General features: G+C 37.1%; 1 protein-coding gene across 1 annotated transcript; it reads left to right on the forward strand.

Moving 5' to 3' along the window:
* Window positions 1-4626: 4626 nt before the first annotated feature.
* Window positions 4627-5556, forward strand: LOC144230492 (olfactory receptor 4P4-like). The gene has a single exon (XM_077762814.1). It carries the CDS (start codon window positions 4627-4629, stop codon window positions 5554-5556), a length of 930 nt encoding a protein of 309 aa, XP_077618940.1.
* Window positions 5557-17339: the final 11783 nt, after the last annotated feature.

Raw genomic sequence — 17339 nt, forward strand, 5'->3', positions numbered from 1 at the left:
TTTTTTTATTACTCTTTTTAAATTTTTATATTTAAATTTTATTTAGTTAACATACAGTGCAATATTGATTTCAGAAATAGGATTCAGTGATTTATCACTTACATGCAAAACCCAATACTCATCACAAGTGCCCTTTTTAATACCCTTCACCCATCTAGCCCCTCTCCCACCCACCCTTTATCAACCCTTAGTTTGTTCTCTATCATTAAGAGTATCTTTTGGTTTGTTTAACTCTCTTTTCTTCCTCCCTTCCCATATGTTTATCTGTTTCATTTCTTAAATTCCACATATGAGTGAAATAATATGGCATTTTTCTTATTACTTTTTTATGTGCTCCTGTCTCCTGAAGGTAGCATCCTTTTCAGATACTTTTTTTCTAATGAAAATGTTAAGGTTATAATTTTCTTCAAAAGCACCATTCTTCCTGCATCCCATAAACTTTGACAGGAAGTATGTTCTTTATAGTTTAAATACAGGTAGTTTTGAAATTTTCTATATGATTTATTTCTTAATAATTTACCTGTTTTGCAAAGTGTAGATTTAATTTCCTAATAGTATATATGTGTGTGTGTTTATATTAGATCCACCTATATCTAAATCCAGGTCTACTTAAACTTTTTATTGTGCTCAGAATTTTGTATAGTGTTATTTCTTTAAAATATGGTGAGACTTTTAAAACTAATCTAATAACTAATTTTATGCATATTCTATCTACACATACAAAAATATATATTCCATGTTGTATATTTTTATATATACATATATATTTTAAGTTCCGTTGTTCAGATATTTTTTACCCTCTGAACTTACTGCCTTCTTTCCTCATCAATAATTGAAAAAGGAATATTGCAATCTCCCACTGTGGAGCTGGATTCATATTTTTCCTCATGTGGATTTATCTAATCTTGTATGTATTTGGAGGATACATTATTAAGTGCATGCATGAAGCAGGGTCATGCAGCAAGAAGACAGGCTTAAATACCATTATTTAAGGAGTGTTTAAGGTTATTTTTAAGATGTGGACAATTTTAGGAATATCACAAGGAATGTGCACAGTCCTGGGGCTCATGGGGTTGAGTATGATTGAGTACAGTGCATGCACAGAACTGGCAAGCAGATGTGGAAATGAGCAATGCAGAAAAAAATAAAATTAGACCTTAGATGGACCTAGCATGAACTAAGGGCTACAATGTATTAAACCCAATTAACTTTAACAAAGTAAAATAAAAACAAACTAAAATAAGGAAAGTAACTATTTATGCATTGTGGCACTTTCCAAATTCTAACTGTACTCTAAAATTAGATGATACCTAGTAAGACAAAACAATGTGTATGACTTCTAAGTTTCCAACGGGTGTAATTAACCATTGAGGATAATTTCAAAATCTTCACGCTAATGGCAATGATTCCATGTTGATGAGTAAAATATTAATACTCTTCTATACACTCTTTGCATATTTATCTCTTTAGATGATATGAAAAATTTAAAAATATATGTATATGTAATACATATCTCTGATGAAATTATTAATGAAATTATTATATGAAAGGAGAGAGAAAAATAGACATCCATATTACATCAGTATTACAACATTGCAGAAGTATTGAATTATTAGAGATAAATGAAGTAAGCTTTAAGATCATCTATATGACCACTATAATAATATGGGCTCTATTTTTAAAAATTATAATCACATACATATTGGCTGCTGTAAAATTCCTGTGGGAGATTTCCCCTCAGGACCCTCTCATGCTTTAATTCATGGTTTCCCAACAATGTTTTCCTGAAAGGCTCTTTGGATGGAAGATTTAGGAGAGTCAGAGATGCTCCATGTCTGTTTGCTGTAATATAGCATAGACACAGAAAGTAAGAGGAATCGCCTTAAGGATCACCTTGACCTTATATATAGTATATGTGTGTAAAAATACATATATATAAGATAAAGATGAAATAATAGTAATTTCCACAAGTCTTCATTTAACACAAAATTTGATCTCATAATTAAAAATTTTAATTTCTTCTATAATAATTTCACTGGTGTTTTAAAAAGTTTATTTATTGTTAGAGGGTTGGGGGGCAGGGAGAATCCCAAGCAGGCTCCTCACCTTCAGCACAGAGCCCGGCACAAAGCTTGAACTCACAAACTGGGAGATACTGACCTGAGCTGAAATCAAAAGTCATGTGCTTAACCGACTGAGCGACCCAGACACCCCTTCTTGCTGGTTATATTGAGAGGGCATTCAGGTAAACGCTGGAGTGCAATTGGTGAGGGTTTTAAGCCTTTGTTTTTACCTGGAAGAATACATCTAAGCATAAAAGGAAAAACAAAAAAACCAAAAGTATAAGCTTCCAAATCATAGAGAAATGGTTTAGATGGAGATCTCCACCTTAGTATTTATGTAACCTTGGATGTAAGTTTCCTTGTTTGCAAAACAGGGATAATAAATAATACAGCAGTCCCCTTTACCCATGGTTCATGTTTTGTGGTTTCAGTTACCTGCTGTCAACTACGGTCTAGAAGCAGATGATCCTTATTTGATGTATTGTGAGAAGGTCAATAGTAACCTAATCCTACTTCACCGTGCCTTCATCTCACCGTGTAGGCATTTTATCATCTCGTATCATCACAAGAAAAAGGGTGAGTACGAAAAGGGTGAGTATTGTATGATATTTTGAGAGAGAGAAAGAGAAAGAAAATAGGAAGGGAAAGGAAGGAAAGAGGCACAGGGAGATTTGATGAATTATCTTCTTCCCCTGGACGATTCCCAGCACAGAGTTTATGGGAGCTGCTTTGAAGGATCTTTTTCTACACTGGTCTCTATTTTTACAATTGATATTTAAGCATTGTAGGTTGAGAAACACTAGACCATCTGTTAGGAGATGTTGAGGCTTGCACCAATGTTCAGCAAACATTCTAAACCAAAAGTTGTATTTCCTACAGTTTTGATTTTCTATTTCTAGCTCTACAACTTTAATAAAAACCTACCCTGGGATTTAAATATGTCCTTTAACTGATCATTTTTTCCGTATAAACAAAGATTAAGCTTGGATATTCTCAATTTATACATAAAGAAGTACTTTGCTAAGCTGTATGTGGAACTCAGAACAAACTTATACCAACATAATGTTTCTTCAATAACCTTAATGTATGTCTAATATAAGCTCTTAAGTCCATCCCATTGTGGCAGAATACAAAATCTACAGGTAAAACCAATTTGCTGATGAAAATGCTGGTATATATCTTCTTATATAAACATTTGTTCCTCTCCAAACATTCTTGGGAGTACTTTTCTGTGGACTTGACAAGTTAGAATGATAAGCGTTTCTATTGTATATTCTTAAATGAACTTCATTTTGCTCTTGGATCCAGTATTTTTAGTTCCACTTAGCAGCTGAAGGGGGAGAATCAGGGAGAATGAATCGCTCAGTGTGAACAAGAAAAAGATAACAAGACATGGAACCTGGATGCTCACCGTCATGATCATTAGATGAAGGATCTGTCCACTACATCATATTGTTCACCCACTGATACCATTAAAATAATTTACAGACATTAATATTCTTTTATAGGCAAATTATGATTTTGCTGTGAAAGACACTTGGTTTGTGGGTAAAGAGTGATGTTTCAACATAATCACTCTCTGCTCCTGGGTCTACTGCCTTTAAGTGGTTGCACTGCTCTAAATGCATCGTTAAATATGCAGGATATTCTTGAATCACACTGGGTTCTTCAGTATGTCACAGAAAACAACTACGTCTCCACAGTGCTTCTGACATGTTAACAGCAACCTCTAAAAAGCGTCATTAGAATGATTAAGAAAAAGGGAAAGCTTTTATATAACAATAACCTGTGTTCCCATATTCAGATGCCCAGATTGTGCTTCTAAGTCTCCATTTCATGCATCTCCATGTTCTGAATTTTGACCAAACTGCCAAGGAGAGTTGTTGGATTTGCTTTCAACTAATTCAGGTTATTTATCTGCTACAATTAAGAATTTTGATTTTCCTTCCATTTTGAGAATATTAATTCCACTGAATGTATAGAATGTGATGTTAGATTAGGATTTTATGCATTATTATATATAGCATAGAGAAGAGGAGAAGAGTGCTTCCAGTTATTTGGGTGTTAATGCTGGAGATGGAAGGAAACCTTATACCTTTTAGGGAAGTGGAAAACAGATGGAAGTTCATTTGGTCAGTGGATAATGTAGCATAGCTCTCAAGAGCATACAACTTAGCATCAGATACCAGATCATATCTTAGGTTACTGCTTAAAATATGAAAGAATTGGTATTATTATCTGAATCCACCCATTTTTGTTCCCCTGTATGTAAAATGAGTATCAGAATAGTAAGTATTGGGTTATTATGAATCAAATGCATGCAAAGTGTTTATAAAACTTCCCAGTATAAAGTATGCTTTCATTAAATATTGTTTGAAATATAATAATGACATCAACCAGATGGATTTAAAAGATTAGGTGTATTAATTCTTTTGTGACCTACATATTTTTCAGTGTAAATATACTCTAAAATTTTTTAAAAGTACTATTAAAAATGCCATATATTTTGCGTCATTTCAGATGAATTGAATTTCTATTGCGTCCCTGGATTCGCCTCGACCTCATGGAAAATCAGAACAATGTCACAGAATTTGTTTTCATGGGTCTGTGGGGAAATAAGCAGATAGAGCTACTGTTCTTTTTCTTGTTCCTGCTCTGTTACCTGGCTGTCTTAATGGGCAACTTCATCATCTTACTCACAATCACCTGCAGCCATCTAATCGAACAGCCGATGTACTATTTTCTCTGCCACCTTTCCCTCATGGATCTCTGCTACACCTCCACCGTGGTCCCCAGGCTAATCAGAGACTTGGGTGCAGCAAGAAAGAACATTTCCTATAACAACTGTATGACCCAGCTCTTCACTGCCCACTTGCTGGCAGGTGTGGAGATATTCATCTTGGTGTCCATGGCTTTTGACCGCTATGTTGCCATTGTCAAGCCCCTGCATTACCTGGTCATCATGAACCGGCAGAGGTGCAACCTGTTGATCTTCATGGCCTGGGGTGTGGGTTTTTGGCACTCCATTGCTCTGTTACTCATGGTACTGAATTTACCTTTCTGTGGTCCTAATCAGATAGATCACTACCTATGTGATGTGAAGCCTCTTTTGAAACTGGTGTGCAGAGATATTCGTGTTGTTAGTATCTTAGTGATTGCTAATTCAGGGATGGTAGTGGTTGTGATTTTTCTTGTCTTGGTGGCTTCTTACATACTCATATTATATAATCTTAGGACCCGCTCTGCTGCAGGGCGACGCAAAGCTCTCTCCACCTGCAGCTCTCACATAATGGTGGTAGTTTTATTCTTCGTGCCCTGTATCTATACTTACGTTTTACCTGCAGGGAGTGAGAACAAGGATAAGGAAATCTCCGTGTTTTACACTGTGATTGCCCCCATGCTGAATCCTCTCATCTATACCCTGAGAAACATGGAGATGAAAATCGCCATGAAGAAGGTGTGGTCTAAAATGGCACATTCAGAATTCCAGTAAATCAGGTAATATTCATTATGTTTTCCATCCTGTGTCCCCAGAGAATTTATCATTTGAGATGTTATAGAAGGCACATACTCTTTCTTTGAGGCGCTGGACTGAATGACCTCTGACATTATACAAGCCAAAGAAGCAAGTCACTATAATTCCACATTGCAATCTGCACTTTAAAGTGTCCAATTAGTTCCAGACGTAAGTACTTGGATTTGAGGAATTCAAGAGATGGCCTTCCATAGCACATCTCTGATCATACCACAGCTAGTTCCAAAAAATATATATGGGATCTTATATTCCTTGGAATAAAATCCAACCTTCTCACTTGTTTTTCATAAATCTTCCCATGGAAGTCTAACTTCCTAATCTTAGAAGTCACAACATCGGGAGAAGTTGTGATGTTACAATAACAGGCTTTGGGTTCAAGGAGAAATGGGTGACATACTGTCTCTGGGTCTTAACAATTTGCTTTAATTATTTGAGTCTTATTTTTAAAGTGTCTGTGAAGTGGGGTAATATTACACCTCACAAAGGTGTAATATCACTGGGACTAATGCATGTGAAGCTTTAGCATGACATAAGGTGTAATGAAAATTCAAGTTATGCACTTCCCCCTTTCCTTGACTTTCTGTATTTTCCATTGCTCAGATGCTTTCATCCAACTACACTGGGTCCATCTACATTCTCCAAACATACTCTACAATCTATCAGCTTTATGGCTGTATTTCAGCTCTTCTTCTGCTCAGGATTCCCCACCTCCATGGTCTAGGGTCCATGTCTTGCATATAATTCACATTCCTAATGCTTTCTTATTCAGGAAGACTTTGCAGATCCAAAAGACCAGATTCCTGTCCTGTTATTTTGTTGCTATTCTGCAATGTTTTCTCCATTTCAAATAATGCTATATCGTATTCTAGTGGTTTCTTTATGTGAACTGTGTTTTTTTCAGTTTGAACAGGAAGAGTGTGTAGTATATCTTTATTTTTTCTTTTTTTATTTGAGAGACAGAGTGTGTGAGTGGGGGAGGGGGTCGAGGGAGAGATAGAGAATCTTAAGCAGGCTCCACGCCCAGTGCAAAGCCTGTCCAGGGGCATGACCCTCGTATGACCGAAATCAAAAGTTCAATGCTCAACCAACCCAGTCACCCAGGCGTCCCTTTCTTATATTCTAACAATGAACTTGATACAAATTAAGATATAAACAAATAATAATTGAGTTAAATTCATGGATAATACCTTTTTTCTTTGATTGTCCTCATTGTTCTTACATATCTAAAACTTTTTGTGTCATGAATAATCATGGATTAATAACAAAATAAGTAGTATCAAAAAGCCTTAAAATGTAACATATAGTGCATGTACCTAGTAGGGAGATAATGAAATTCAGCAGACCACCAGAATGTTAGAATATTTTTACTTATCTATTTTTTGTATCTTTTTAATTTTATTTTTTTTATTTTTGAGAGAGAGAGAGAGAGAGAACAAGAGGGCAAGAGACAGAGAGAGAGGGGGAATCCCAAGCTGACAGCATGGATCCTAATGCAGGGCTCGAACTCACAAACCATTAGATCGTGTCTTGAGCTGAAATCAGGAGCTGGGTGCTTAACAGACTGAGATACCCACATATCCCTAGAATATTTTTACTTATTTATTTTCTGCATTAAGGAGGACTTTTATCTTAATTACTGTTTACCTCTTTGTCCATCGAATGACATAACCTAATCTCAGCTCTGTGCTTCCATTCATATTTGTCTGGATATTTCTCACTGCTCAGAGATGTCTTTTCTCAGCAGAATGATTACATTGCTTCCAAACAAAGTTTGTTTGATACAAATATTCCTATCCCAGAGCCAAAGCAAAATCCGAGAAATAATGGAGGTAGTAGATATTGGCTTAGCTGGCACCCCACTTTTGATATTTGAACTCTTAGGAACCTTCACACATGTAACATTTTTTTTCCTCCTGGAGAGCCATGCAAGCCTCTGGAATATGTTGGGAAAATGTCCTGTCCTTTCCATAGGAAATTCGCTTTGACAAGTTATTCACAATTCCGTTTGATGGCTTAATGTAGACTCTTTCCACAGTGTTTTTGGATTGTTTTAAGTATACAAATGTCGTGTGCGTGTGTGTGTGTGTGTGTGTGTGTATAATGATTGTATCTGTGCATGTATTATTTGGAGACTCTTAGAGTACTTGAGGACAAGTCAGGGAAATTTCCACCTCATCAGAAAGAATGCTATGCAATAAAACAAAAAATCGTTTACTATCATATTTTGTTTTCTTTTTCCAAAGGTCCACAAAGTATCATTGGCAAAATCTGACAACATTATATAAAAAGCCTGATAAATAAAAGATAGCAAACTAAATTACTTATTAATTTGTGAGGTAGATTCCATCAACCTATATGAATTTATTGCTAATTTAAAAACTCATCTTTAATTAAAGGAATACCTCTAATCAGTTAAGAAAGTTATGTTACATGGGCTCTTTATTTAAGCCCCAGAGTTATCAGAAAACACCACGCTGGAAGAAGCTTAGATGTCTTGCAGGAGGCCTAAGGGAAAGATTGGTGGCCCAAATTAGTTTTGTGTGACTTCTGTCTCAGCATCCTCTCTTAATCCTTCATCCTTTGCTCATCATATATTTGTCTTCAGGCATCTTTGAGAGGGCTGATTTAGATACTTCTAGATTCCTCTAGTATTCTTGTCAACACCAGACAGACCCTTATGATTATGGTGTCACATAAAATAAATTTTCAAAGCAATCAATTTCAAATACTTCATCCTTCACTCTGTACAGGAATCATCAACTTTTCCAGAGAATTTTGATTTTTACTAGTAGACTAGCTACTGCATGTGAAATTGTAAGAAATAGTCATATTTTACTTCAAGTTCTGATATGTTTTTTTCTGTTCAATGAACCATACTCTGAATTGGTTCCGTCACAAGAACAAGTGGTCTGGCAACTAAATGGAAAGGATGGAAAGTTCTCTTTGGCTTTGGACCTTCACATTTCTGTCTAGTTCATATATTGGAGCCTCAATTATTGGAATAAATTCTCACATGCAGGTGATTCTGAGGGGATGTGATATGCCAGGTGCATTATGGTGGCCAGGAATTTAAGGTATCTATTTAGCAAGACCTGGTTGTGACAGACTGTCTGATTTTGAATGTAATTGACATGACAGTCCTAGTTTAACTCTTGGTACCCAGTAAGTATCTTGTAAGTGATTGTAATTGTTGCTCTTGTTTTAGGATTTTAGAATTTAAGCACTTTATTTTGAGGTGATAAACAGTGTGGCTGGTAAGAGGTTGTATCCAGGATTTCTGAGCCTAAAGTATACAGTTTTTAAAAACTGTACTCCTTGACGGAGGAACAAGGGGGAGAAGAAGGGCGGAAATGGTGGGGGAAAGGGAGAGAAGCAAACCATGAGAGACTCTTGAATGCTGACAAAAACTGAGGACTGATGGATGTGGGGGGAGGGGGGGATGGGCATGGAGGAGGACACTTGTGGGGATGAGCACTGAGTGTTATGTGGAAACTAATTTGACAATAAACTATTAAAAAAAAAAAAACTGTACTCCTTGCCAGCCTATTAACAGCAGCAAAAGGTCTATTCTTAATCATTAAGTTAGTAAAACAAACACTGATGCTTCTTGGTTCTCTCCCCAGCTTGGTTTTCTCTCCAGCTGAAGGGAGGTGGCAATGTTGGTGATTTTCTCTGTGAAGATAACTATTGGCTGGATCGGAACTTGTTTTCTGAGGAACAACAGTGTGCCATGACTTTAATTTTTCCTTAGAAGGGAGGAAAACCTTTGGAAGCCTTTTGAATTTTCTCTGCTTACTAAATATCTTCAAGGTCAGCCATTGGTCTCTTCTTGCACGTGCAACATTTTCTGTTTGGATTTTCAAACACTGTTAGCTAATTATTCTCATCAAATTCTTTATCTGCAATTTGTGACTTTCAATAATAATATTTACTTCTGCCCCCACCAATATTATGAATTCTATGATAAATTCATGTGATAACATGTGTAGTGATTAAAAAATTTTTTATGTTTATTTATATTTGAGACTGAGAGAAACAGAGCATGAGTGGGGGAGGGGCAGAGAGAGAGGAAGACACAGAATCTGAAGTAGGCTTCAGGCTCTGATCTGTCAGTACAGGGCCCGACACAGGGCTGGAACCCACAAATTGTGGGATCATGACTTGAGCTGAAGTCTGACGCTTAACCAACTGAGCCACCCAGGCACCCCACATGTATAGTGATTTGACTGTACCTTTTATACTCCATAGGGTTTACTTAAATATATTTCTTTGTTCCCAAATGAAAAAGTTTTCTTACTGTTTTAAGGCTTTCTTGACAGCTTCTTCTTTGCTTATAACTAATTCTTTGTCAAGCTGCTTCTTAGTCCTAGTGCAAATACGCTTTCCTTCAGCTCCTCCTTCAACGTATCCAAGTAAGAAAGGTATACGTGAGTTCACCTCTGAATCCAACTGGAGAGGTTTCTACAATAGTCATTAGGCCTATTAGGCACTTGAGACAACAGAGTGTCTGACTCATCCAGTTTGCTGAAAAACCTGCCCCAAGTAGGTACATGTTCTAAGAAGCCTGGCCTCAGAGTTTTTGGTGTCTGACTTTGAAAACAGCTCTATAATGTCACTTTTAATGGCAAGTATGATTTATTTTTCCCTACCAGAGCTTAATTTGGTCATTGACTCTTCGAAATGTATTACAAGCAAGGGTTGTTGCTTTATGCGTGAACCATATGCTCGTGAAATATATTGCTTCCAAAGACCAGGTATGAATTCATTTCTAATGAAGTTCTGTCTATATGTGATGATGACTTGGTGCTAGGCATGCAGTGTTATGGTGTTATACACCAATATCTAGAGGCAGAATTGCTGAAAAGTAGCTTATGATTAGTTTGAGTAGATGTCACTAATCTGTATTCCAATGCTTTTGTACAAAATAACTATGTTTCAGCAATGTGCCATTCCTCATATTAGTAATTGTGTGCTTTTCTTTCTCTTTCTTTTATTTTAATTGATCTTGATGGTGTTTCCATTTCCTAATTCTTTTAGAGAACTAACCTTCAGTAGTTTTACTATTCTCTGAGTTAGTTAGAATTTTATTTAAGTCATTGATTTCTTTCCTTAGTTCATTATATAATGATTTCTATGTTGTTTGGATTTAATTTATTTTTAGTGTCCTGGATCTTGATTCCTGATATATTTTTAATGCTTATAAGTTACTACACAGTTTGTCTTAAAGTTTTTATTCAAATTCCAGTTAGCTAACATACGGTGTAATAAAAGTTTCTGGCGTACAATCTAGTTGTTCAACACTTCCATGTAATAGCCAGTGCTCATCACAAGGGCACTCCTAAATCCCCATCCCCTGTTTCACCCAGCCCCCACCCCATCCACATCCCCTCTGGTAACCATCAGTTTGATCTCTATACTTAAGAGTCTATTTCTTATTTTGCCTCTCTGTCTCTAGAGTATTATACTAAGTGAGATAAGTCAGTCAGAGGAAGACAAATACCATATAATGTCACTCATATGTGGAATTTAAGAAACATACAAACAAGTGCACATAGTTGTTTTTAATAAGAAAGGTAGCATCAATACACACTCTACAGGTTTTAAAAGAACGATAAGAGTTACAGTGATCATATTAAGGCCTAACACTTTAGATTGAATTAAAACATTCCTCAATGATATAAACTACCCAAGCTCCTTAGAAAATAAAGATACATATGCTCAATAGTTTATTTGCATCTTAAAGTAATTAATTTGCAAAGTAATTAAAGCAATCTTCATACCTCCTGTCCAGAACACAGGAATTCTACTTAACATTAGAGAAAAATAATTCTATTTCTCTACAAACTCTCACAAAAATAAAGCAGAATCTAATGCATCTAAATTCATTCTGTCTGTCCAGCATTTCTCTGATACTTCTAAATTATGCCAGGTTTTCTATACATTCCTTAGAATTTTCTTTTTAAAAAGATTTTTTTTAAATTCATATTCATTTTTGATAGAGAAAGAGCACGAGTGGGGGAGATGCAGAGAGAGACACCCACAGAATCCAAAGCAGGCTCCAGTCTCTGAGCTGTCAACACAGAGCCTGATGCGAGGCTCAAACTCACAAGCTGTGAGATCAGGACCTGAGCTGAAGTTGGACACTTAACCAACTGAGCCACCCAGGTGCTCCATTCTTTAGAATTTTCTCTATAAACAATTGTTTCATGATAAAAACTGTCAGTTTTACCACTCTTGTTCAACATGAGACACTCTTTTTAATGTGTGTTTAGCAAGGTTGTGACATATAAGATCAATATAACATCAATTGTATAGTTTGTACTGGCAACTACCAAACAGAAATTGGATTTTTAAAATTCCACTTCCAATAGCATCAAATATACAATATACTTAAGGAAGTATGTGACACGATGGTGGCAAGATATATGCTGAAAACTAAAAGCTATGTTGAGAGTATATGAAGAAATTAATTAGTAGAAAGAAATACTGTGTTTATGGGCCAGATGACTCAACAAGGTGTGGATGTGAAGTACCTCTAAATACATATTCTGATTCCAGAAATCCCATATAAAATGTGAACAGGAATGTATTCATTATTTTTTCCAAGGTGATCTAAAATGTATATAGAAATATAAAGAAAAGTAACTCACACAGCTGTACAAAGAACAAAGCTGGAACACTTATACTATCTGATTTCAAGGTGTATTATAAAGCTGCTATGTTCAAATTGGTGTGTTGTTTTCATGAAGACACACAATCCCATCAATGGACTGGACCAGAGAGTCCAGAAATAGACCTGTACACATTGGTCAGCTGATCTCAGTGGGGGTCTGTAGGCAATTTAGCGGAGAAAACACAGTCTTCGCAACAAATGGCAGTGCAAGTGTTGGACATTCATATGTACCAACAGCAACACCTTCACACAAACCATGTATGACAGGGTAGACAGACTTAATTCCAAATGGATCATAGACCAAGACATAAAATGTGAATGCATAAAATGCTTAGACTAAAACATAAGGCAATGTCTTTGTGACCTTGGATTAGAAAAATATCTATTTTTTAATTTTTATGTTTATTTACTTTTGAGAGACAGAGAGAGCATGAGCAGGGGAAGGGGAGAGAGAGAGGGAGACACAGAATCCCAAGCAGGCTCCAGGCTCTCAGCTGTCAGCACAGAGCCCAATGCCACGAACTGCAAGATCATGACCTGAGCCAAATTTGGATGCTTAACCGACTGAGCCACCCAGGTGCCCCAGAAAAATAATTTTTAAATATAGCATCAATAGGAGCATCTGGGTGGCTCAGTCGGTCGAGCGTCAGACTCTTGATTTTGGCTCAGGTCGTGATCTAACAACTTGTGGGTTTGAACCCCATGTCGAGTTTTGTGCTGGCAGAGCAGAGCCTGTTTGGGATTCTCTCTCCCTCATTCTCCCTCTGCCCCTTCACTGACTCGCACCCACTCTCTCAAAATAAATATAAATAAACAATAATAAACAAACAAACAAGTGTGGTCCACATTCAACAAAGATAAAATGCGCTTCATCACAATTAAAACTTTTTCAGGAGAACACATTTATGACCAGGAGCGAATTCCAGATTTGAGGATGTTAATGCAACACCTGTATACATCTCTAGGGGGAGTCCTAGGGTGTGTCTCAGAGGAGGGAATTAAAGATATGACGAGCTATCTTCTCTGTGGATTGGTAGAGGCTAGCGTGAATAAAGCTTGGTCAACATTGGGCATAATGTTGGAGTGGGTGAGCTGTACATCATCGGGCTTTGATATCCTCTGGGCTTGAGTGCTCCATAGGGGAGGGAAGCTTCTCCCTTCTTCCCTTCTCTGTTCATTGGCTATTCTAAAACTCAACTTGACCTAAGACAGATTAACAGGAGAAAAACAAAATTTAATTTCATACGTATGGGAACCTCAAAGAAATGAGGTGCCTGATCCTCAGGCAACTGAGGTTTATATGCTATGCTAGGCTATGGAGAAGGGGATAGGGGCTTAATGGGCCACCGAAGGGAATTTGAAGCAGCAAGCCCTGAAGAGTCTCCCAGATCATCAAGCCCACCCCACACTCTTCGTAGTTATCTCCCGGGGTAGCTCTCTTCTTAGACCAGACCAGACCAGACTCTCCATCTAAATTCTCTAGGGCAGTAAGTGGGGAAGAAAAGACTCCTCTTGGATCCTTTGGGCCTGATTCTTTTCAACTCAAAACAATCCATATGTCAAAGTGGTATGATCTGGGGTACTTGTCCTGAGCCCCATCACTTACAACACTTCATTCTCTCAGGGGCACTAAACTTTCAAGCCTGGAAGCAAGCATTAAATTTACAAATATCCATGTTCTTGCTTCTGTTGCTGACTGGATACTTGAACTAGTTATTTAACTTCTAGAATCTTCTGTGTTTTATTTGCATAATAGAGGTAATAACATTTATGTCAAAATATGCATTAGTGAGAACATTAGATAATTTAATAAATTTAAGACAAGTTGAATGAACCAAGCGTTTTTCCTTTTTTTGTGTTTATTTATTTTTGAGAGAGAGAGAGAGGGTGAGAGTGAGCTGCGGAGGGGCAGAGAGAGAGGGAGACAGAGTATCCAAAGCAGGCTCTGTGCTGACAGCAGAAAGCCCGATGAGGGGCTCAAAGTCATGAACTGTGAGATCATGACCTGAGCTGAAGTGGGACGCATAACTGACTGAGGCACCTAGGCGTCCCTCAACCAAAGCCTTTTCAATATATTATTGTTATTCTTATTATTTTGCTAAACAGTTTGATCTGAATTATGGTAGATACTATAAATATTGATTTCCTGACATTTATTTTTATTTTTATGCCTTTTTGAACATAGTTTATTGTCAAGTTAGTTTCCATATAATACCCAGTGCTCATCCCAACAAGTGCCCTCCTCCATGCCCATTACCCCCTTCCCCTCTCCCCACTCCCATCAACCCTCAATTTGTTCTTAGTATTTAAGAATCTCTTATGGTTTGCCTTCCTCCTTCTCCTTAACTATTTTTCCTCTTCCCCTCCCCTATGGTCCTCTCTTAAGTTTCTCCTGTTCCACATATGAGTGAAAACATATGGTATCTGTCTTTCTCTGCCTGACTTATTGCACTTAGCATAACACCCTCGAGTTCCATCCACGTTGTTGCAAATGGCCAGATTTCATTCTTTCTCATTGCCATGTAGTTTTCCGTTGTATATATAGACCACATTTTCTTGATCCATTTGTCAGTTGATGGACATTTAAGCTATTTCTATGATTTGGCTATTGTTGAAAGTGCTGCTATGAATATTGGGGTACATGTGCCCCNTTAAAATTTTTTAAATGTTTTATTTATTTTTTTGAGAGAGGTAGAGTGTGAGCAGAGGAGGGGCAGAGAGAGAGGGAGACACAGAATCTGAAGCAGCCTCCAGGCTCTGACCTGTCATCACAGAGCCCAGTGTGGGGCTTGAACCCATGAACAGTGAGATCATGACTTTAGCCAAAGTCAGATGCTTATCTGACTAAGGCACCCCATTTTTCCTGACATTTTAAATACAAGAGAAAACTTTAGATGTGGATTTGTATATGGTACAGAGGCAAAGACTAATTAAACTCAATATGAGCTGATGAAATAGAGCCTGAGTAACTACTGAATATTCAGTGACAAGAGAGAACTCTATGGTGAAGAAAAATGCTTTGCTGTATTTGAATGCTTCCCTCCTCTTCATTTTTCCTTCCTTCCTTCCTTCCTTCCTTCCTTCCTTCCCTCCCTCCCTCCCTCCCTCCCTCCTTTCTTTCTTTCTTTCTTTCTTTCTTTCTTTCTTTCTTTCTTTCTTTCTTTCTTTCTTTCTTTCTTTCTTTCTTTCTTTCTTTCTCTTTCCCTTCCCTTCCTTTCCATTTCATTTATTTTCTTCCTTTCCTTCATTTCTTTTCTTTTCAACTTCTCCTACCTTCCAAGTTCATGGGAAAATAAATGTTTATTGTTTTATATTTCTTTCTCTTTGTCTCCGATCACCCAACCATCTATTCCAACAATATTAGTTCTAAACAAGAAAGAACTTTGTAGGGCATCTGGGTGTCTCAGTCAGCTAAGCATCTGAATCCACTTCAGCTGAGGTCGTGATCTCACAGCTCATGAGTTTGACCCCGCATCGGGCTCTGTGCTGATCTGCTTGGGATGGGATTCTCTCTCTCCCTCTCTCTGTTCATCTCCTGCTCACTCATGCACTCTCTCTCTCTCTCTCTCTATCTCTGTCTCTCTCTCAAAATAAATAAACTTAAAGGAAAAAGAAAATAGTTTTTCACCAGTTCTGATATTGCTGGTCGTTGATTTTAATGACCTGTCTACTCTACATGAATAACATCTTGATAATGGTTCCCAGTTGGACTATAAATGCTTGTGTGTGGTTTCTTGGTTCTATTTCATCTCACATATTCCTAGAAGTGAACCAAATACTGTTACAGGCTACTCCGGTTTCCCACTGATTCTCCAGAAAACTGGATGAATACAGAACAGTCAAAGTTTCCTGAACTGCTCCGATGATGGCCTTTTTGGGCCTCCAGAGAAACGGTGCCTGAGTCAAGCTACTGCAAAAATGAGAAACAACACCCAGGAGAACCAGGGACATGACTCTGGACAGTGGAATAGCAGCACTTGGCCGCGATCTGTTTAGAAATGCCTTTGGGAAAGTAATTATCTACAGCTTTCAAAGAATTATGAATTTCTGTGCTGTCACTTAAGTTTATATTCCGTTTTTCCCCACCAAATTTTCTTCAGGAAGAGGTATAAAATAGATTATTTCCAATACCTAAACACTCTTGTTAGCTTTTGCAAGATATAAAGAATATCAAAAAAATATATATATATATATTTTTAGTGAGCTAGTAATACTGAAATCTGAAATCAGCATTCAAAATTCCTAGCCTGCTTTCCTGGGACATAGCAATGCATTTCTCCACCACAGGTCGTTACAGTAAGTGTTTGAAGCCCACTTCCCTTGTAAACCTGTTGAAAGTTTAAGTCATGTTGAGATTTCCAAAATATTTGCAAAGAAGTAATCTGGATGTATGTGAATTATTGATTTATAGTTGTCTTTATTTTATTCCAGATTTTGATCCTAGGGATGATTTGGCAGATGGAGTATCTGCGGGTGGAATTCTTCTCAATGTAGCCTAACACCAACCTGACAGGCACTCAGATCTGCTCGTTAGCTAATTACCCATGTCGTCTTGGTTTGGGAAGGGTCCCACCAACCATGTGCTTAACCAAATATAGGCTCTTATTCCATACAATTTCATTCTAAAGACTATAACTTCTTTTGCAGTGTATGATAATTTTGTTACAGTACGAATGCTTTAGCATATGTTAGTTTTAGTTGTGCGTTATTTATAAGCAAAGCTCTAGTTGAGAACAATTAAAACATTCTCAAGTTCGTAGTGCCCTATTCTTGTGCTTCCTCCATATTGCTGTTAAGAAATAGTCTTGTTTATGCTTGAATACCTACAAAAATGAAGAATTTCCTATACCTCAAAACACTCACCATCCTAGAATAGACTAGTTTCATCTGAGTCAACTAAGGCAAGTTGATAGCATGCTACATTCTGTTACACTAAGAGAAAATACGAATGTGTGGTCAGAGCTTTCATTTGCACATAAGAGCCTCTATTCTTACACTAATAATCAGCCAAAAGTACACTCAGAACTTTTATTTAGTACTACCAAAGAAGTAAAGTAATCATTTAACT

This window comes from Crocuta crocuta, unplaced genomic scaffold, assembly GCF_008692635.1.
Source record: "Crocuta crocuta isolate KB4526 unplaced genomic scaffold, BGI_CrCroc_1.0 scaffold1365, whole genome shotgun sequence".
NCBI classification, from domain to species: Eukaryota; Metazoa; Chordata; class Mammalia; order Carnivora; family Hyaenidae; genus Crocuta; species Crocuta crocuta.

What these genes read in the sequence shown, in the direction of transcription:
- LOC144230492 (XM_077762814.1), top strand. Translation starts at nt 4,627, where the DNA reads ATGGAAAATCAGAACAATGTCACAGAATTTGTTTTCATGGGTCTGTGG.